The sequence below is a fragment of the Botrytis cinerea genome, chromosome 10 (assembly GCF_000143535.2).
Source record: "Botrytis cinerea B05.10 chromosome 10, complete sequence".
Taxonomy (NCBI): Eukaryota; Fungi; Ascomycota; class Leotiomycetes; order Helotiales; family Sclerotiniaceae; genus Botrytis; species Botrytis cinerea.
This window is the reverse complement of record NC_037319.1, coordinates 1155445-1176886: the sequence shown is the minus strand read 5'-3', so window position 1 is coordinate 1176886 and position 21442 is coordinate 1155445. Positions and strand designations below refer to the sequence as shown.

Below are 21442 nucleotides of genomic sequence, written 5' to 3'. Positions count from 1 at the left end.
TAATTATGTGTGTTCATCAGGATAAAAGAATAAAGCGATGTTCGTACTCTGTTTAGTATACTTAACATGCGCTTGGGTTCGATATTCATCTACGAAGTCGCACAGATTATACTCCAATGAGACAATTCATCTCCGCTCACAAGGTGCACCCAACAGGACGCTCCGCGACTTCCTCCTGACCAAAGTCACGAAAGATCATACCTTCACATCATCCACCAATCCCATAATGCTCTCTTCTCTTCTTCACTGTCGCAACTGATTCACTATTTGCTACTTCCTGCTCTCTCCAGACCGCAAAGCCGTCTGTTCAAACTGCTGCATCCTGACCAATCCCAACTCTTGAGACACATCGCTTATACTTGTATCTCATCCAACGATTTAAAGATAGAAAGGTTGAAGAGGAGGCCCGGCTCATTCGAGGGAACATTCAACCACGAATTCGAATTAAAATGAAGAGGACGGAGATAAATGTAATTCAAGAAGAGAATGATGTAAGGTAAAGGAAGGAAAGCCTGGCTTGGGTTCACTCTGAGGGGATGGAAATGAGGCATTCATACACACGATACTTGTGCGAGAGGATCAGATTAACCACCGATTACATATATATTATTGGACTTGGAAGAAAGAATGACTTTCTGGGAGTTTGGAGACACCATAATGATACGGGAGTATGAGGGAGCGTGAAAATTGGAAATCGAGCATCGCAACTCTTCTAGATTCGAATTCAAATTCGAACTTCACAATTGTGGCCCTTCGATGTACGTAGATTCCTTTGGTGTTCGAGTTTCACAGGTAAGTGTATATTTGTATGAGACGAAGCTATATTGAACAAAGTCGTATAGGATCTTGTGGATGGAATTTATCAGTCAGTTATGTTCAGATTAATCAAACATTTGGTCTGTCATAGATATTCAGACCTGGAAGTCTAAGCGAACGTCACTTCCCCGAGCTTACCCCACATCCCAATGAATGGACTACGTCAACACTTCGAGCTTCTGGAATTGAAGCAGTCTGCTGGTTCCACGGATATCTAATTCCAATGGCTCTGAAACGGCGGGCTACCACACATGAACAACTCGATGACTGAAACATTATGTTTGCACGAGACACGGGTAAGGAATTGTCTTTATGTCATTTGTTCGACTCCTTCGTGTTGACATCATTACATAGAAGTACGCATAGCTAGTGGTGGCGTTGCATGCACTTGGTAGCTATTGTTCAGAGTGTCTACAAAATCACCAATCCCAATACTTCTTCTCCATTCTTGAAGAATAATCTATCTTCAGTGCTCACTTCCAAAATACTCATCTAAACAGCAATCAAAAGTTCACCATCACTCATATCCACACACACACACACAGCCATGGCATCTGCAACAGCCCCTGGAGAGAACTTTGAAGTTCGTCAGACCTCTTCGACTGAAGATTGGCACCCCGACCCTTCCAAATCTATCCCTCTGTCTCCCGCTCGCCAAGCACTCATTGACGATATAATTGCTCTGTATAGCTGCGAGCCTACCATTGAGCGTGTCAAACGGTACACACCCGATTGCGTGTATGATGACCAGTTTGTGTATGCCAATGATCGGTACAAGATGGCCGGGCAGTGGTTTGCGCTACCAAAGTTGTTCAAGAATAGTAAGAACGAGGGGTATCAGGTCGTGAGAAGCGATGATGAGGTGATCCAATTCAAGAATGAACAGGTATTCATGATTCTTTGCCAAGCAGCTTGATTTATTTCTAAATAGCTTCTAACGTTGGAATAGTCATGGACCTTCAAAATCATTCCAAAAACCGCCACAATAAACGCACTGGTGACTTTGTCTCTCGATCCTGAAACCGTCCACAGCGACTTCATACGAGTTAAATATCACAAAGATCAAGCAAATGATAAAGACTACAGCCATGAGGGTGTAGGCTTTTCATTCAAGAAATGGCAGGCAGATCAAGTTGCAAAACACATGAGCAGTGATGAGGTTGCAGTATTCAAAGAAGATAGTACTGCTGGAAAGGAACCAGTTAGGAAATATGGCGATGGTAAGGGCGAAGCCCCATTGAAAGATTTGTAGTGCGTAGTTAGGAATATACAAATAACATTGTAACGTGTCGCTGGTTTATGTTACCATATGTGTTACCATACGAAACATCGTCTATGCAGAGTGATATTAACGTATAATCAAACATAGCCGTCTTCAATACTGAAAAATCAATCATGCTTGTAATTACGATGCTCGGATCCTATTGAAGCAAAAAAATAACCGCGACATCGTGACTCCACTTCCCCTGCTAACCATCCAATAGCGTATCGCCAGACTCTCCGAAGACTATCCAACAATCTTGCCAGTCTTCTGGCAATCTACTTTCAGATGTCACATCTTCGAAGCTTATTAGATTTGACTGAGGCTCAACAAAGTTACCAGTCGTTGATTCAGGTGCGAATTCCCTGATTAAAGTCACATCAAGCTCGCATGAAGGGTAAGTAGTTTTGATGCCGTGCTCAGGTGATGATAAAAAGTTTTGATCTGATACAACTTCCCCAGGGTATTCTAAAGGTTCAAAACTAGACAGCAGAAGACTATCACATTCGTCATTGCTTCCTCGTGGCATTTTATTTCGTTCCACATGTCTATCAGTAATTGCTTCTGAGAAGCTTAAAATTGGCCGTTCAACATGATTCGGGCACTCCGGGTCTCTGAGCCATTTGCACCAAGTATCTTCGTGTTTGTTTGGTTCTGTTGACTTGAGGTTTCTCTTGCCTCTTCCATCTTCTGATCCTTCGTTACTGGTCACGTCTGTGTTCTTGATTTGGACGAACTGTTGCGGTACCGTGTCTGTAGTTTCATGAAGGCAGCCAGTCTTCTCTACTGTTAATTCTTGATCGGCTACGTGACTGTGAACAATATCATATCTGTCTCTCGGTTTGGGGGCGTGAAACTCAGAATGTTGGTGTTTCAACAACGTGGGAAGGCTGGCCCATGCTCTCTCGCTTTTCTCTGCAGAAACGGACGAATCCATCTCACACCAGCCGCATGTCAATTTGCTTTTACTCCTCATCCCAGCTTTAGGTTCATTAACAGTTGCATCTCTAAGGGAAATACCTCGGTCTGCTTTTTGTTCTCTTGGTCGGTATATATGGTCATCGGCTATCTTGTCCGCAAAAGATATACTTAAGGTCAAATCAGCGCCACGTAAGATCTTGCTCGGTGTCCCCAAATCTAACTTCTAGTTAGTACTTGTACATATATGCAGAATTGAATTAGTACTAGCCTATTCCGAATAGTCGGGCAGCTTTTTTTGTCACCACTTCGATAGCTTGGAGTGCAAATACCTCTTCATTAGTAAGTCCTCTCTGTTCAATGCTTCCTTCCTCCCAAGAGAAGATGGAATGATGCTTCAGCTTCAGTATCGGCCTTTGCATGGATGCGTTATCTCTGTATGCCTGGAAATCCATGGCGGGGAAGAGGTGTCTTTGTGAGGCAAAGAAATTTTGAGGTGATTGAAGAGACGAGGTTGTACCCGACAATGATGAAATATTGAGTGTTTTTATGAAGAACAGTCAATGATTTCGTCAGAGAACAAGAAAAAAACTGAGATGCAGTTAAATCTTCATCATGCCTTCCCTTTGAGGTTTGTATCAGCCTGCGCACCTAGATAGCGAAAATATCGGTTTCTACTACACCCCAAAAGTTCGTCTTGTCGATCCAATTTAGCATTTGAGAGAGAGGTAGAATTTAACAAGCATGTAGTCTATGAAAGTTTTATGGTTTCCCATTCAGCAGCAGAGACGCCATTGACCAGTATATTATAAAATATGCGCTTGTGCAGCTGTACGGAACTTCTGGCCACTGACATCAGAACTCGAAGCTGACATGAAATTAGAATGAGACGACAACACCTAATTATCAAGAAGTAATGTTGGGCTATTAGATGGAATGTTACTTCATCAACAAGCAGTTGAAAGAAATTCTTCTCCCAAAGGCCTTCAATATTCACTTGAAAACTTCCACGTCCCATATACCGGAGCCTATCTGGTCAAAAGCACAATGACTGTGGATTTATATTGGTAAACAGAAATGAAGATAAGACGATTCATTGACCAACTGGCCAGTCTTAGGGTATATTAAAGAGCCAAAAAGTCTCTTTGAATTGATTAATACTCATTTTTGTCTTTCTATTCTTTATTCCTCTTCACTTCATATGAGAATTGGAGAAGATTGCCAAGTTTATATCCTCCGATTTATACCAAATGAGCTATCATTAGATTATTCCACGGTATTATGGTCTTCTCCTACGAGATGAGATACCCTTTCTCCCGAAATTCCTCTAGTAACAACCAAATACAGATCTTTCCATTCTTCCTATTCCCAGTGGACACCGAGCAGCACAATGCTACTCAGCTGGGACCTGGCCAAGTAAACCTTACAACTTGATCGACAGACTCCCTTACAATTGTATCAGAACAGAGGGATTACTTTCTACGATGACTCATGTCCTATGGTTCCACCCAGCATGAAGATACCAAATATTGAATCATACGAACTGCAATATTCACTTGGGCGGTATGTGATTGTGACCATGAGAGTTGCGAATTTTCTGAGTTTATCAATTCTTCTCGGTTCAGCTTCTAGTAGGTCTAGAATTTTGAATATGTACGGCTACCAGAACTTCTCTTGTCAGCAACAGTTTATGATTACTTAATTGTTAGTTAGGGTGCAATTCAGTACTTAGTTTTGCTTTGAGACGGCCAGTAACAACTCAGACAGCATACCAGGTACTCTAGGAGATCATGAACATGGATCCTGTCGAACAAGTCCTACTACAGCGGGTCAGAGAAAGACACTCCTCGAAGAGTAAGTAGTCGATTCTTGACTTTTCTATTTGATTCTAACCCTAACAGGTACTTTTGGTTCACTTATCACCATATCTACTGGAAGCATTCTACTGCAGTAAGTTAGAGAAAATTACTCTCACAGAAGTACTTAAATGCCCCTCAACAAGTGCTTTTGATGCATTGCTAACTAATTGTTGGATAGAAATTTCATCGGTACTCACTATGGCTCCGAAATCTTCATTACAGCCATTTTTCAACCCAAGAATAACTTCGACAGCGTTTGCTACCACCTTTAACCTCATCTTTACCACTTCCTCGGATAGTAAAGTATCAAGTTTTTCTTTGGCTAAAGATCAATTCAAGGACATACTTGTGAATTATAAATCCGAACAACAGGGCTTTCCTCAGTATTCGAGATTCCCCCTTGAGATCCAGAGAAAGATCTGGATCCATACAATGCCTGATCCAAGGGTTATCCCCATATCATTTGAAGACGCTACTCAGGTTTGTCAGAGCGCCATTTCAGTTCCAATATCCTTACACGTATGTAGTATCTCCAGAGCTGAAGCCTTGAGATTCTATTCATTATCTTTCGGTACCACGAACGAAAACGGCCGTATATACTTTAGATTCGGGTTTGATATACCTCTCTTATTGACCAATATCTTCAACAAAACCCAGCCTATCGAGCTGCCCACGCAAAGGTTCGAAATTTTTGTCAATAGCATTCAGAACCTTGAAAAGCTTGATGCAATTGCCATGATACCCGGACTGGTCAAATCGATTTTTGGCCCTCATCCGAGACCATGCCCAGATCTCTGCAACACATTCGTCGAGAAAATGCCAAATTTGACACATCTGCTGTCTGCAAATTGCACTAGGGAAAGAGATGAACTACCTATTGGTATGTCTGGGTACCTTGTGGGTTATAAGACTATTGGTACCAAAGTGTGCAGTGATCTATCCTTGTCCATAAAGTCTTATGCACTAGATGAGGACACTCAGCGCCGGACTGACAACTTCAGGAGGTTCTGGAATATTAATTGGTGCCAGGCTTATCTGGAGCTGCATGGTCTACCTTTAGTATTGGTGAAGGAGAAGGACCTAGAAGTTGGTGAGGTCAGGCGGTTTTCTCGCGTAGGGAATGAATGGGGACATTCCCCATGGATTCGATCTGTGCTTGGCTACTCCCGCCCATAAGACTTCTCGCCTGAATATTGAACCTTGTCTTTGTTGCGGGTTGGTGAAGCTTAACGACTATATACTATTTTTCAGTTTTGGTCTCGAATGGACTGGTTAATCAACGGAGGAACTGATGCATTAACTGGAGAACATATCATCAGCGAGATGAACATGCTAGAGGTAGTGATTTTTTTGATAGTTGCTTAATGATCTCATGAAGGAAATTGCAATTGTCTTAAACATGTGTGTGATAGTAAAACTCCAAACTGAGGCTTCCGTGTCAATACCTAATCAAAAGCCAGAAAGTCCCACGGAAATTGAGTATATAAAAGGTAAATCTAGGCTGTATCACTAACAGCGTCTGGGAAAAAAATTGCCGCCAAAGATAAAGTAATAGAGTGACTTTGTCTTCAATTAGACTTCTTCGGTGATATCGAAGGTTCTTCGATTTCTTCTCAGAGTGTGCGAGTTATTTGCTTTATCGATTGAGCAATTTTGATGACTTTTGAATTCTAACAACCCCTCGTATTCGCAGTGCCGTGAAACCATTCAGCAGAATCTGAGGCGGCGGTTCTATAGAGAAAACTGAGTGTCCCTTCAAAAAATACAACCCGAGATCGGCTGGTTGACTTTTCGATGATTGTGCGTGACGTCACGTATCGTTGAGTGCAGAGGCATGTACGCAGTATGTAGACCGCATTCGGAACGGATACTCAGCTAAGAAGATAGAAAAGGCAATCTTTTTTACGATCTTTGCAAAATTATTGATGTTGCTTTTGTCGATGTGTCGTTTCTTTTTCGGCGTTGGTGGGACCTGTCGATGGCCCTCTTCTCATCGTCCCCTTGAAGTGGAAAAACAATTAGCGAGTACCAACTTCTCAATATTTCCATCTATATGATACACATAACCATTTCATCTGTAGTTTCTCGAATCTGAAAACTCGACACTTTCGTGATTGATCTTTTTCGTTCCGCCTAGAGTGCTCACGTGCTGTCGTCTCCGAGATTGATTTAAACTTATGCCGCAGTTCAACACATGTTTGGACTCTGATTGGTGTATATCAGTTGTCGAGATTAATGCGTACTCGTAGATATTATGTGTTAGTTGGATCATTACTGTGGCCATTGAACAGGTACATCTGGCACTCGCTAATCACCTGAATCAGAATCTCTCGGTGTGACTCATGAAGTCGCACGTGATAAATCGTTACGCTCTTACCTATAACTACACTATCAGAATATATGGTGACTTGTTTTACAAAAGTTTACAGGATCACCACAAGGACTAAACAAAGAGGCAAAACATCTCTTTCAAACGACGAGCATGGCCGATTCTCAGAATGCCGTTACCAGACTGGTACAAAAATCACTCGAAGCGACACCATATGCCTGCAAAAGCCTCATACCACTTTCCGGGGGTAGTTCAAATTATCTTTACCATGGAACTTTAATGGAAACTCTTCCTGATGGTACCGCAATTGTGATAATCAAGCACACTGAGCCTCATTTGTTTTCCAACAAAGATTTCAAGCTAACTACCACACGAACTGTCAGTTGTTGCCATCTATTCTACACTCAAGTCAAACAATCAATAACTGATTTTTATCTTTCACTTTTACTACAATATCCATAGACTTCTAATTTGATCACAGTTCTATGAATCACAAATTCTCAAATACCTCGCAGCTTTCCCGGCCCAGTCCGTTTCTTACAATAACATCACAATTTCGACCCCCAAGCTCCTCCATTATGACCCCGGTACCAATACACAGGTACACACCCATCACCCTTCTCCAACTTGTACCAATCTCAAGTCTTACGTTCTAAAATACCACACTGCTATAACTCCCTCCATCGCCTCCATTATCGGTCACTCGCTTGGAAACTGGCTTGAGAAATTCCATAAGTGGGCCAACTCTCCAGCACAGAATGAAGTGCGAGAAGTCATGGAGGGAAACCATGCTATGAAGACTCTGAAGCTGGCGATCAATTATACGAATCTAGTCACGAGGATTGATAGCTTCCCAAAGATTCTAGGAGGGAGTAGGGATGTGTTTGAAAGTGTAGAGAAAGAAATGCTGGCATGGATAAACGGTGGTGGAGAGGGGACTAGAGAGTTAATTCACGGGGATTTCTGGTGTGGAAAGTAAGTTTCTTCATTGATGGTTGACAGTCAAGGTTGTCAATATGGTAGTCACGGTCACGTGATTGCAGTCTTATCATATGGGTGCAAAGCTCCATTCATGGGCAACAGGCCCAAGTTTTAATGGTAACATGGAGTATTCAGAGTGTGTGAGAGTGTTACGTGAGCCATCAGTCACTGACTACCAATATAGTGTTCTTTTACCAGACGCACTCCTATCCCCCAGCACACCAGCAGCTATCTTCATAACTGACCACGAACTATCACATCTCTCGACCCCAATTTTTGACCTAGCTCAGATGTGCGCGGAACTGCACATGCTCACATACTTTAAATCTATTCCAGCAGGCAGAGAAATCCTTACGGCATTCATAGAAGGATATGGATTGATTGAAGAGGATAAGCGATGGAGGATATTGATCTACATTGGATGTCACCTGATATGCTGGGGATCCAGAACTGCAGGTTGGGGAACAGTGGAACAGGTAGAGGGGTGTGTGGAACTGGGTCGAGACTTGGTAGTCAACGGCTGGGAGAGGAATAGGGAGTGGTGCATGAGGGAGGGGTGGGCATTTCTAATTGAAGATTAGATTCGCAACAAATATCAATTGTGAGCTATAGAAAGAGGTATCAACTTCTTACTACTTCAAATAATAGTAAGTTGTAGTAAGTTTACGCAATCCTTGATAATCTTACTGTCTGTGATGATAGTAGTACTATATATATGTACACGAAAAAAAGACTACATTTAGTGAGATCTGATTCAAGTGATCTAATAAGTCATCTATCTAATTAACTCAAATCCGGTTTTGATTTCCTTGGAATTGTAGTATTATATGAGGTGTTTAGGGTGTATGTAACTTTTTTTTATAAAATCAATTTACTGAAACGCAATTTAAATTGAATTAAAAAAATGAAATTAGTAACTATATAAATAATCTAAGTGCTTTCAGATTCTATACTTTCTTTAATTCTAGCTTCAATATCATGTTATATTTAAAGAATTAAAAATGAGATAGAGATATTAGTAATAACTTTATATAATAATGTTCTCTATATTAATGTTTTATCTATTAACTTACTCGAATTGGCTTTTTCAATTTTAATTAGTATTGTTGATATTCTAGTCATTTATATTTTACATACTAATACTATTTTAATTTTAATATTTTAGAAAACTAACGCTTTTTTAAATAAATAAAAAACTTAATGAAATATTAAATAATGAAATATATCTATTATAGATTCAGATTATATTAAATATTTAGAAAAACTAATATTAATACTTTCATAATTTATATTAACCTTTGTAATAAAATATAAGAATATTCTCTTGCTTTTTAAGTTAGTTTCGTTCTAAATAATTTTTAACTAAAAAAAATTACTACAACTTTTATATATATATGTCAGTTCAATTCATTCTCATTTTATTTTTAATATCCTATATCTTAAGAAATTTATATATCAAAATCTAAAAGCTTAGAAGATCAATCTTTAAGTTTATATATGATTTAATATAGTTTATTAGCAAGCGACTTGTACTTTTAAATAAGTTACTTCTTTTTGGTACATAAAATTCATTTATATATAATTATGTATTTCCTTTGTATATTAATAAAGCTTTTTAGAAATTTATTTCTTGAGAATAATTGAATAAGTTTTATAAAATCAATTTTTTTTTGAGATTTCGAATCAACATAAAATTCATTATTGAAATGGTTTTTTAAAATAAAAGTTATAACTATTATTTATTTTTATTTTTAATAAGAAAATTTGAATTTGAACTAGATTTTCAAATACGAATATTAAATTTATTTAATCATGGTTTTCTTTTCAAGAACACTAATTAGTCATTAAAATAAAAATATTTAAAGAAGATGAATTTTGATATGATTTTAAAGTAGCCAATACAATGATTAATATAATCAAGTAATATAAAAATTTATAATTTTATTTAAATATTCAATAATTTTTTAACAGAAACCATTGAAAACAAATTATGAAATGATAAAAATCACATTAGAATTGTTTTCATATCATTTATATATTACATTTACAATAGGAAAGTTACGCTATATGACCGATCGTTTAGATAGCACCTCTTCTTTAAATAGTTACTTTCATAATTTAACAATCAATAGCTTTTACGACTCATATATAAGTACTCTATAATTCATATAGTAGTGATTTTATACAGCAATATTCCACATATTAGTATTTTACTTATTATTTGAATCTGCTTTTCCAATTGATATAATTCATTTAATTTGATTGTAATAATCTAATTTTAATACTTATTCGTATAATGAAGATCCTAATATAACTAATAATAATCTGGATTTTCATTTTAGTTTTCTGAAAGTTATATTAATCAATTTTAAACTAATAAAACTATAATTCAACAGGTTATAAGCTTACTAAGGTGTATAAAATTAATACTATTTAATTTTATTATGTCCGAATCGAGGTATTGGTATGTAAAATCCTATTATTAATGAATGTTGTTTATCACTGAGTGAATTATATTACTGAATGAATTATTTGACAATATATTAGAGTTTATCCTTCTTAAATATTCCTATTTTAATGGGCAATCATTATTTTTGAAAAGTAAAAGAATTTAAAATGATAATAGAAATTTAGTTTCGTAAAACTCTACTCTTTATACAAGTATTTCTATAATGTCTAATAAAAATTGAAAATGTTATAATTTTTATTACAAAAAACTATTTTTACAATAATTCTTATATTAACGTAGTTTATCAGCGAGCGGATTATATCACCGAGCGGATCACTTAATTTATATACAAAATTCGTCTGTGTGTAACCGTGCACTTTCTTTATATAATAATATAATTTAAAGAAAGCTGAAAATATTGAAATTTAGTTATATAAATATCATAAAAATCTAATTATTTATTAAAAAATCAAATTATTATAATAGTTATTATAAAAATAACTTTTTTGTAATGAAAATCGTGATAATTTCTATTTTTTCTAGAATATAATAGAAATATGTATATAAAAACTAGATTTCCAAAAAGACTTAGTTTTAATATTATTTTCAATCTTTTTATTTTTCAAAAATAATGTTTAGTCATTAAAATAAGAATATTTAAAAATGGCTAATTTTGGTGTATTTTCAAATGATCCGCTCGGTGATATGATCCGCTCGCTGATAAACTATGTTAATTCAAATTTCAATTAAAAGAAATTAAATTTTTGTACTTTTTTTCTACTCAAATTTCATATTTTCAATGTTCAGAAAATTCTATAGAGAAAGAAAGAAAGAATATAGTTACAAACAAACAAATTTTGTATATAAATTAAGTAATCCATTTAATAATATACCTAAGTAATTCATTCAGTGATAAGTCACGTTATGTCTATTTTTGATTTCAAAATGTTACCTAGGAATTGATTTCGAAATTTTAATTCTAAAGTGTAGTTTTGTTGTACTAAAAAATATTTATAATTGTAAATTCTGCGAATCCTTAATTGAAATTGACTTCTTCAATTAGTTTGAAGCTTAAATAATATAGTCTCTATCTAATTTATCTTTAACAATATCCTGAAAGTTTGTAGTAAATTGATATAATTTAAATACATGTATCAACTAAAAAAGAGTCAAGATATTAAAATCGTACAACCACTAACGATAAAACAAATCGAATAAATCATTCCAAGATATTAATTAAAACTTCTTAACAGATTTTTATTTTTAAATAAAAAACCTGTTTTCAAGAAATCTATTGATTAGGAACAGTAAGTGGAGTTTTAAGAATGAAATAATTTAGAAATCAACTTTCATAATTTTGATTAATATCATTGAATTTATTAGCATAGAGACCATATTATTACATGGGCTGTTTTTATCTCTATTATTGTTTTTAAAGATAGGTGTATTATTCAATAATAATTTAATTGTTTATTTAAATCTATTAGAGCTTTATAATCTAAAACTAACTATATGAATTGAAAAAGTCTATATATTATGATCAATTGTTCCTACTTATTATGATATTGTTAGAGAAATTTTTTAATTAGATTTCTTTTTGTTTAAATACTCATTATAAGAAACCTACACATTTTCTTAAGAGAGAGAATATTCACTACACGTACATACATAATACTCTCTACAAATCTATCATTTTTTTATTAGAATATATAAAGCTAATATTGAATCAATTTTTTCAATTCAACAAAAAGTAATATATAATAAAGAAAAGCATAGAAAAAGATAGAAAGGAATCTTTTGGATATACAAAAAGGTATTTTCCGAATTTTTAGAATCTACAATTTGTAGGGATATTACAATAAAGATTCGAATTATTTAGAATCTTTTTTTTTCTCCAGATTATTGTATATTTGATGTTAATTAAATAACGTGGTTTATCATCGAGTGGACCATATCATCGAGTGGGCCACTTCAAAATACACCAAAATGAGCCTCTTCCTAATATTTACATTTTAATAATAAATCAATATTTATTAAAAAAGAAAAAAGATTTATCAATAAGAAAAGATTTCTTATACAAATATTTAGTTTTTATATGAAAATTTGTATTATATTCTATAAAAATCATAAATTGTCACGATTTTCGTTACAAAAATATTATTTTAATAATAACTCCTATATTAATTGGAATTTTGAAAAGCAAATTAGATTTCTATAATATTTATATAATTAGATTTCATAAATTCAAATTTTATAAAATTATATTATTAAATGAAGAAAGTGCACGGTTACGCACAAACGAATTTTGTATATATTTATAGTGGCCCACTCAATGATATGGTCCACTCGATGATAAACTACGTTAAAAGGATTATAACATGATTTATTATCAAATGAACTATATCATCGAATAAACCACTTTTACTGTCTTCAATTTTAATGTACAATTTATTAATCATTTATTATACAAGTAAATGATAAAAAAACACTTTTACTTTTAATCATCAAAACTATCTAAAACAATAAAAGCCCGAATCTTTAAGAAGCTTTCTAATTATATAAAATTCTTCGTACAACTTTTATTAATAAAATAAATAATTCAGTTCTGTATCCCAAAACTCAGAAAAATTAATATAAATTTATAAAATTAAAAGAGAAAATCATTATTGAGCATATTCTTAATATGAATTCGAAATATTTTTTATTTAAATAAAAGGAAATAAAATATAGAGCGAGCTATATTCTCAAATCTAAAAATAAAGAATACACTAAAAAGTTTTTAATAAAGATTTTAAATTCATTAACAAATTATTTTAATTAATTACATATAATGTAGTTTATTAATGCATATACCATATCAATACATACACCATTTCAAAATACACCAAAATTAAGTCTTTTTTAATATTCTTATTTTAATAATTAATTATTATTTTAAAAGAAAAAAAGAATATTAAATAATTATACAAAAATAGGTTCTTAAAAATCTAATTTTTATATAAATATTTTATTAAATCTTAGAAAAACTAAAAATTATTATAATTTTCGTTACAAAATAATTATTTCTATAATAATTACTTTATAAATAAAGTTTTTCTTAAAATTAATTAGGTTTTTATAGTTTATATATAATTAAATGTTTTATATTAAATTTTTAGAAAATTTAATTAATAAATAAAAAAAGTGCACAATTATATATAAACGAATTTTATATATAAAATAAATGGTGTATGTATTGATATGGTGTATACACTAATAAACTACGTTATACAAACTAAATATAAAATTTTGAATAACGATTTTTACAATTTCGATAAGATAAAATTTATAATAGAAATTATATACATATAGATGATTACCATTAATATCAAGAAATACAACTAAAATAAATCAATATAACTAAACAATCGAAAGTCAGCTATAATAACGATAATATACCTAGGTATAGAAATAAGAAAAGTGAAATTATTCCTTTATTTCTAATAATGTAAAAAAATCTATTCTTTTCAATTAATGTGTTACAATTAGATTTCTTATTTAATGAATTATTAAATCTATATTTGAAAAATGAACAGATAATATTCTTTTGAAAAAATAATTGAAACATTTCAATAAGGATATTACAAAAAAAAACCACAAAAATTAAATATCAATATTCAATAGATACAAAACTACAAATCAATGGTTTTTTTAAATGTATTATAAAGAAAAATACTGTATTTTTATTTTTATTTTTATTTTTATTTTTATTTTTATTTTTATTTTTATTTTTATTTTTATTTTTATTTTTATTTTTATTTTTATTTTTATTTTTATTTTTATTTTTATTTTTATTTTTATTTTTATTTTTATTTTTATTTTTATTTTTATTTTTATTTTTATTTTTATTTTTATTTTTATTTTTATTTTTATTTTTATTTTTATTTTTATTTTTATTTTTGTAATTAAATTAATTAATTCAGTTATTTGACGTGAATTGCTTTAAAAATCCGAGATGATTTCATAATAATCAAATTCATAAATTTATTAAAACTATTCATAAAAAATCGATTATTTTATAAAATTTAAACTCAAAATTTCAAAAAAGTTTAATTCTATTGGTTTTCTCAAATTAAATTTTCAAAATTACATTCTCAAAATTACATTCTCAAAATTACATTCTCAAAATTACATTCTCAAAATTACATTTTCAAATTTGTATATTCACTTCTTCTTCTTCTTCTTTTAATCTAAATCAATAAATTTCTCAAACCTTTTATAATTCAATCAAAATTCTCTCTTAATTATTATTAATCAAATCTCAGATAACTCATTATTAATCAAATTTTTCAATATTTATATTTAAAATTATATCAACTTTGATTAAAAACACAAAGAAATATTTTATGAAAGTACACTTTCAAATATGAAGATTTGTATATTTCGAAAACCAAATAAAATGTTAATTAAGGATATAAATAAAACTTTATTATATCAACAAATAAATGAAAAGCTCTGGATATATCGTTTCAAGAAAAATTAATATTCAAATTTAATATGATACATATCAAAGGAAAAGAATTCTAATAGAAAAGAATTTTTTATTAAACATTACAGTAAAAAAGAAACGATATGTTATAAGATAGGAATCTATTAAAACCATACAATAGATTTTAGATTATTAGATGTTAAATAGGTTTAATTAATAAATTCAATTTTTGTTGAAAAACATAGATTTGAAAATATAAATTGAGGTGAAAATGATGTACACATTAATATAATAATGTATGTCCTCATAAAATATGTATACAAAATCAAATTCTTATAGATATACATATTTTTAATAATTTTTCTAATCAAGATTTACAAAAAAACTATTGATAAATTTCTTGACATAAAGATTTATCTTAAATATATAAACGCAATGTTTAATTAGTTTTATTGATAAGATAAAATTATTATTTTTATGAATAACGTAGTTTATCAGCATATGGGCTATATCAGCATGCGGGCTATTTGAAAATACATCAAAATTAGGCCTTTTTCAATATTCTTATTTTAATAACTAATCATTATTTTCGAAAGAAAAAAGAAAATTAAATAATAATAAAAGTTCAACTTTTAAAAAATCTAGTTTTTGAATAAATATTTCTATTATATTATAAAAAAAGTAGAAATTGTTACGATTTTCGTTACAAAAAAGTTATTCCTTTAATAATTACTTTAATAATTCGAATCTCTAATAAAAAATTAGATTTTTATAATAATTATATAATTAAATCTTCAAATTTTCAAATTTTCAAATTTTATAAAATTATATTATTAAATGAAGAAAGTGTACGATTATGTATAAACGAATTTTATATATAAAAAGGAGTGGCCAATATAGTGATATGGCCTATATGCTGATAAACCGCATTATTGTATTGTTTCTTTTATGTTTTTTAAGCTCTTTGGTACATCTTGAATGATTTTCACATTAAAATTACGTCCATATTGTTAGATCGATTTGAAGATTCGTTGTATTGTACAACGAATGTTTTATCTATCAAGAAAAATGTGTTGTTCCAATGTATTGGAAATAATATACATTTATTGACTCTGTACATATAATAATTCAAAAAAAGAAAAAACAATTCTTAGACAGTGCAAAAATCATTGTTTTGTTGATGGATTCCTTAGATTTCACAGATTTCTTAGATATTTCTATTTGATAATTATGTTTGAATTAAATATCAAATAAATAGAAATTGTGTTTTAAATGTATTACACAACAGTTTCTTTCATGTTCTTAATAAGATTTAATTCAGTTTTGTGATTTACTTTTGATTCTAGATTTAAACTTCAATAATAATCAGTATGTTTCTTTGAATCTCTTATTTGCTCAAAAGTTGATTATTTTATTACTCAATGAATATATCAAATATCAATGAAACTTAAAACTGATAAAACAAATGAGCTTGTAAGAAACAATGAAAAGAAATTCAGAATTTAAAATTTCAAAGCTATGTAACATAGTAGAAACATCGAATTATGAAACATATCAAAAGTAATTAAAATGTAAATTAATAAAAACTACTTTAAATTTAATCTCTATTAATTCAATAAGAATGTTATTTATTTCCATAAAATCTATAACATCCAAAAATGAATTTCAAACAACTTAAGCAAATGTTCTTTTCTCTATGGACATATATAAACGTTGCACAGATTCTTTATAAAAAGATTATTAGTGATAGAGCATGTAAATTACAATCATTTTGAATTAAAATTATGATTTCGAAAATATGAAATCCGAAGAAATTATTTTCATGTGATAATATGATATAAATATAATATATGAATTTGAAATGATTGTTTCAAAAGTCAATCAGATAATAATCATAAGAATGATCGAGATTCAAAAGCTAGTCTATATATGTATTCTTATACTATAATCATGATTATTCAAGACTGTAAAAATAAGTACAATATAAATTCATGATACTAACAAACAGAAAAATAATTTTGAAGTTTATAGATTTAAGTAACTTGAAGATCAGTAGCAATTGATAATAAAAGATCTCTATAAATCTAGACCTTGAAAAGAAATGTTTTTTTATTTCAATTTTGATATCCAAGTTTAATATTAAGAAATAAATTGGAGAAACATAAAAATATTTAAATTCTATTAAAAAATATAAATCGAGAACTCAATGTTCATAAAGATAATTGATAGTATAATAAACAAGCCATTTTGCTATTTCTTATAGTTAAAGACTATAATAAGATTATTAATAGGAATTTTCAATGATGATTTTTCGGTTTGTATCTTTCAAAATTCATATCTACATTTGTATTATGTTTGTCGATACAATAGATCTCAAATTGATAATATCTTGATACTTTTTATTCTAAATCAATTATAGAATAATTTTCATATTTTTATATGACTTCATTTTAGATATTTTTATAATACTGCAATGTATATTTCAGATTTCTCTTCTGGATTTAAAATCTAGTTAATATGGTCTATCAGCATGCAGCTTATATTATTATATGACCCACTTCGAAAATCATTTAAATCAAGCTTTTTAAAATATTTATATTTCAATAACTAAGCATTATTTTTATTAAAAAAAATTATAAAATTATAATGAAAAATCAGTTTTTCAAAATCTAGTTTTTGTATCAGTACTTTTATTATATCTTTAAAAAAATCGACATTTTTATGATTTTATGACAACAGTAATTCTTATGTTAGTTCAAAATTCCAAAAAAAATTAGATTTTCATATTATTTATATAAATAAATGTAATGGTCTTTTTGAAAGGTTAGGTTAAATTGATATATAAAGGAAGTGGGTAGTTATAGTTATGCATAGACGAGTTTTGTATATATTTTGAAGTAGGCTGTATGCTGATAAACCACGTTATTTGATTTTAAGAATCCCAATTATTAAGGAATTTATATAAGCCGACCACTCTAATTTCTGGCCACCCTTTTAAAACAAAAATTGCTTTTTTGACCTATTGATGTCTGTATCAAAACATAATATTATGTTATTAAAGTCAAAATAAGAAGATATGAAGTTTCAGAACTTCAATTTTTGAATTTGTATAGAATTCTATACAAATTTTGGAATTTTTATGAAAACTTTGATAAATTATTAGGTAACAATAATTGTTAAAAGGATTATCTCATTTTTTCGAATTTTTTGGAATTTAAATCTCTTCCATTGAATATAATAAAAATTTATAGTAAAAATCTAGAAGTTATTTTTAATAATTTAGATTGAAAAGTTGTCAAATTTTTGATTAAAAGTTTTAATTCATATAAAATTTATTTACAAATTTGAAGATCAATATTTCGAAGCTTTAGATCTCAATACTTAAAAACTAAAAGCTTTTAAATAAAATTAAAATGACCTGAATTATAAAAACATAAATTTTCTTTGAATTCGATATAAAAAAGAAAGTTAAGAGTTGTAATTATAGCTCGTAATATCCTTTATCAATTCATAGCAAAATCCCTACAAAAATGATATTTTACTATACAAAATTAAATATTCAATCATTTTTTAAACTATTATATAATAAGCTTGAAACTTTGATATAATATAATTTATTATATAATAATCCCAAAAAAATGAATAAAATATTTTATTCATTTTTTTTAACAACTTCAATGATATTTAATTACTTTTATTAAAAAATTAAAAATTACTTTATATTATATCAAATTTGTAAAGAATTGAAAAGTTGAAAAAATGATAGTTTTTAATATATTTTCGCTAAGGATGCTACAAACTATGACTAAAATTCTTATAAATGCCTTTTTTTAAGGGTTTTAATGTGAAAGGGTGATCCAAAACAGAGGTGGTCGGAAATTAAAGTTATCAACTTAATTTAAAGAAACTGAGAATAGATGAAATAAATGGTTTTGTTTTATTATACTGTATAATCAATAGAAGCATATTCAATGAAGAAATTTCTATTATTGATTCCTATAAAGAAATAATAATCAATTAAAAATACAAAATTAAAAAATTAAAAAATTAAGAGCCCTGTAGTTTAAACCGCGGCTTATTATATACCGAGCGAAAACATAACAAAAACCTTTGTTTAGGTAATGTAGTTTATCAGTGCATACACCATATCAATACATGCATTATTCATTTTATATACAAAATTCATCTGTATATAACCATACACTTTCTTTATTTATTGATTAAGTTTTTTGAAAATTTAATATAAAATATTTAATTATATATAAATTATAAAAATCTAATTAATTTTAAAAAAAACTTCATTTATAAAATAATTATTATAGAAACAATTATTTTGTAACAAAAATCATAACAATTTTTAGTTTTTCTAAGATTTAATAAAAATATTTATATAAAAATTAAATTTCTAAGAATCTATTTTTGTATAATTATTTAATATTCTTTTTTTCTTTTAAAATAATAATTAATTATTAAAATAAGAATATTAAAAAAGACTTAATTTTAATATATTATGAAATGATGCACATATTGATATGATGTATGCACTAATAAACTACATTATTCAACTTTTTGATTATATAAAATTTCAGTAAATGTATGAGATTAATTATTTCAATTAATATATACAGTAAGTGAATATTGAAATTATTCGAAAGAATGAATAAATTATTTTTGATATTTTTTTTCAAAGGAGTTGTAGGGTTTCAAAATATGGAATTTCAAATTTTTTAAAAAAAATTGATTTTTTTGTATATAGAAAAGTATTTTATACGATGAATTTTGAAATCATTCTTTTAATTATTAAATAAACTATAAGAGAAATTAGTTTATATAAGAAAACAGCTTTTTATACGGTTTTTATTACAGGATAAGATAGTGTACGATAAGCTAGGGCCATGACTCTTATATAATGTAATATCATTACTAATAAAGTTCATTAATAAATTTATAATATTTTATTTCAAAGGATCCTTAAAATACTAAATATCATATAGTTTGTTTTAAAAGACATTGTTTTTTTTAATACTATTTTCTTATACTGAAACTAAAATTATTATATTTATAACAATTAGATTTTATTATTTTATTTCTATGATTATATTGAAAACAATAAAATAGTAGTCTTCACAAATATATTCTAATCTATCAATTTCTAAAACATGTTTTATTCAAAATCAGTAAAATTATTAAAATAATAATTATAGATCAAATTGAGTTTTGTTATAATATAAGACTTCACAATCAATAAGATTCTGTAGATTGTGATTACCTAGGTAAAAATTAAATTAAATTATAGAATTCTGATTAAATAGGAATTCTTTCACTTCTCTGAATTAGTTATAGTTTTTTATAATGAATAATAAATAAAATTTAAAACATTATTTCACTTTCAATTGCTGTTACTGTTTTTGTTATGATTGATTAAAGGGTGAATTTTATTGATATTATTATCTATAATCTATTGCTATTTTTAGAAAAATAATTAACTCGGAAAAAATGTGATTTGTGGGTTACGTGACAAGAATTTAGTATTTATAACTGCTCCTTCTGTAGATCAGTAGTATATTTGAGTTATTTCCTTTTACTTTAACTTACTTTAACCCCTTATACTGTATATTTAACACAAACACATCTTTAAATTTTATTGTTGCTATATATTAATTCATTCTGAACCATAAGATACAATTGTTAGATTGATTATCATATAACGTAGTTTATTAGTGGCTCGGCTATATTAATAACTCAGTCACTTTTTTTACATACAAGATTCGTCTGTGCATAGCTGTGTACTTTCTTTATTTATAGATAGAATTTGATAAAAGTTTTATATATAATATATTCATAAATAAGTATTACGAATTTCTAATTTTTGAAAAGAAATTCGAATTGATATATAAGTTATTATAAGAATAGTTTTTTTGCAACGTAAATCGTAACAATTCTGACTTTTCTTGGAATATAATAGAATTATTTAAATAAAAATTAAATTTTCAAATCTTGAATACTTTATTATTATTAAACATTCTCTTGATTTTTAAATATAGTAATTTAATATTAAAATGTGAATATTGAAAAAAGACTAATTTTAATGTATTTTGAAGTGGCCGATCCACTAATATAACCGAGTCACTAATAAATCACGTTATATGAAGGCTTTTCTTGTATGATCTGTGATCACTATCATCTTCTATATTTTTATAATAAAAGTATTAAACCAAACTTTTAGGCTAGCTTTTCTGAATTATTTGTAGTTTAATATTAGTATATAATCATTAATGCTTTAATAGATTATAAGAGTTGTATTCATGACTCATAATACTCTTTATTAATTTATAACAAAATCACTATAAAAATAATGTTT

At 28.9% G+C, this 21442-nt stretch overlaps 4 protein-coding genes across 7 annotated transcripts; 3 read left to right on the top strand and 1 right to left on the bottom strand.

The window, feature by feature from the left end:
- Nucleotides 1-967: 967 nt before the first annotated feature.
- On the top strand, nt 968-2124 carry BCIN_10g03080 (hypothetical protein). The gene is made up of 3 exons (XM_024695543.1): nt 968-1112; nt 1171-1702; nt 1766-2124. The coding sequence occupies exons 2-3, from the start codon at nt 1364-1366 to the stop codon at nt 2066-2068; spliced, it is 642 nt and encodes a 213-aa protein (XP_024551337.1). The 5' UTR covers nt 968-1112; nt 1171-1363; the 3' UTR covers nt 2069-2124.
- A 70-nt stretch (nt 2125-2194) lies between these two features.
- On the bottom strand, nt 2195-3710 carry BCIN_10g03070 (hypothetical protein). Of its 2 annotated transcripts, none has more exons than XM_024695542.1 (2): nt 3267-3710; nt 2195-3214 (listed from the first exon to the last, which is right to left on the bottom strand). In XM_024695542.1, the coding sequence occupies exons 1-2, from the start codon at nt 3448-3450 to the stop codon at nt 2286-2288; spliced, it is 1113 nt and encodes a 370-aa protein (XP_024551335.1). In that variant the 5' UTR covers nt 3451-3710; the 3' UTR covers nt 2195-2285. The 2 variants fall into 2 exon arrangements, with proteins under 2 accessions (XP_024551335.1, XP_024551336.1); XM_024695541.1 differs by having other exon boundaries at nt 3328-3710.
- A 64-nt stretch (nt 3711-3774) lies between these two features.
- BCIN_10g03060 (hypothetical protein) lies at nt 3775-7125 on the top strand. Its single transcript, XM_024695540.1, has 5 exons — nt 3775-3826; nt 3879-4271; nt 4343-4849; nt 4897-4974; nt 5033-7125. The coding sequence occupies exon 5, from the start codon at nt 5053-5055 to the stop codon at nt 6028-6030; it is 978 nt and encodes a 325-aa protein (XP_024551334.1). The 5' UTR covers nt 3775-3826; nt 3879-4271; nt 4343-4849; nt 4897-4974; nt 5033-5052; the 3' UTR covers nt 6031-7125.
- Nucleotides 7126-7248: 123 nt separating this feature from the next.
- Nucleotides 7249-8955, top strand: BCIN_10g03050 (hypothetical protein). 3 transcript variants are annotated; one of them, XM_024695537.1, is made up of 3 exons: nt 7249-7561; nt 7665-8158; nt 8349-8955. In XM_024695537.1, the coding sequence occupies exons 1-3, from the start codon at nt 7337-7339 to the stop codon at nt 8743-8745; spliced, it is 1116 nt and encodes a 371-aa protein (XP_024551333.1). In that variant the 5' UTR covers nt 7249-7336; the 3' UTR covers nt 8746-8955. The 3 variants fall into 3 exon arrangements, with proteins under 3 accessions (XP_024551333.1, XP_024551331.1, XP_024551332.1); XM_024695538.1 differs by having other exon boundaries at nt 7665-8281; XM_024695539.1 differs by having other exon boundaries at nt 7665-8300.
- The last annotated feature ends 12487 nt before the right edge of the window (nt 8956-21442 follow it).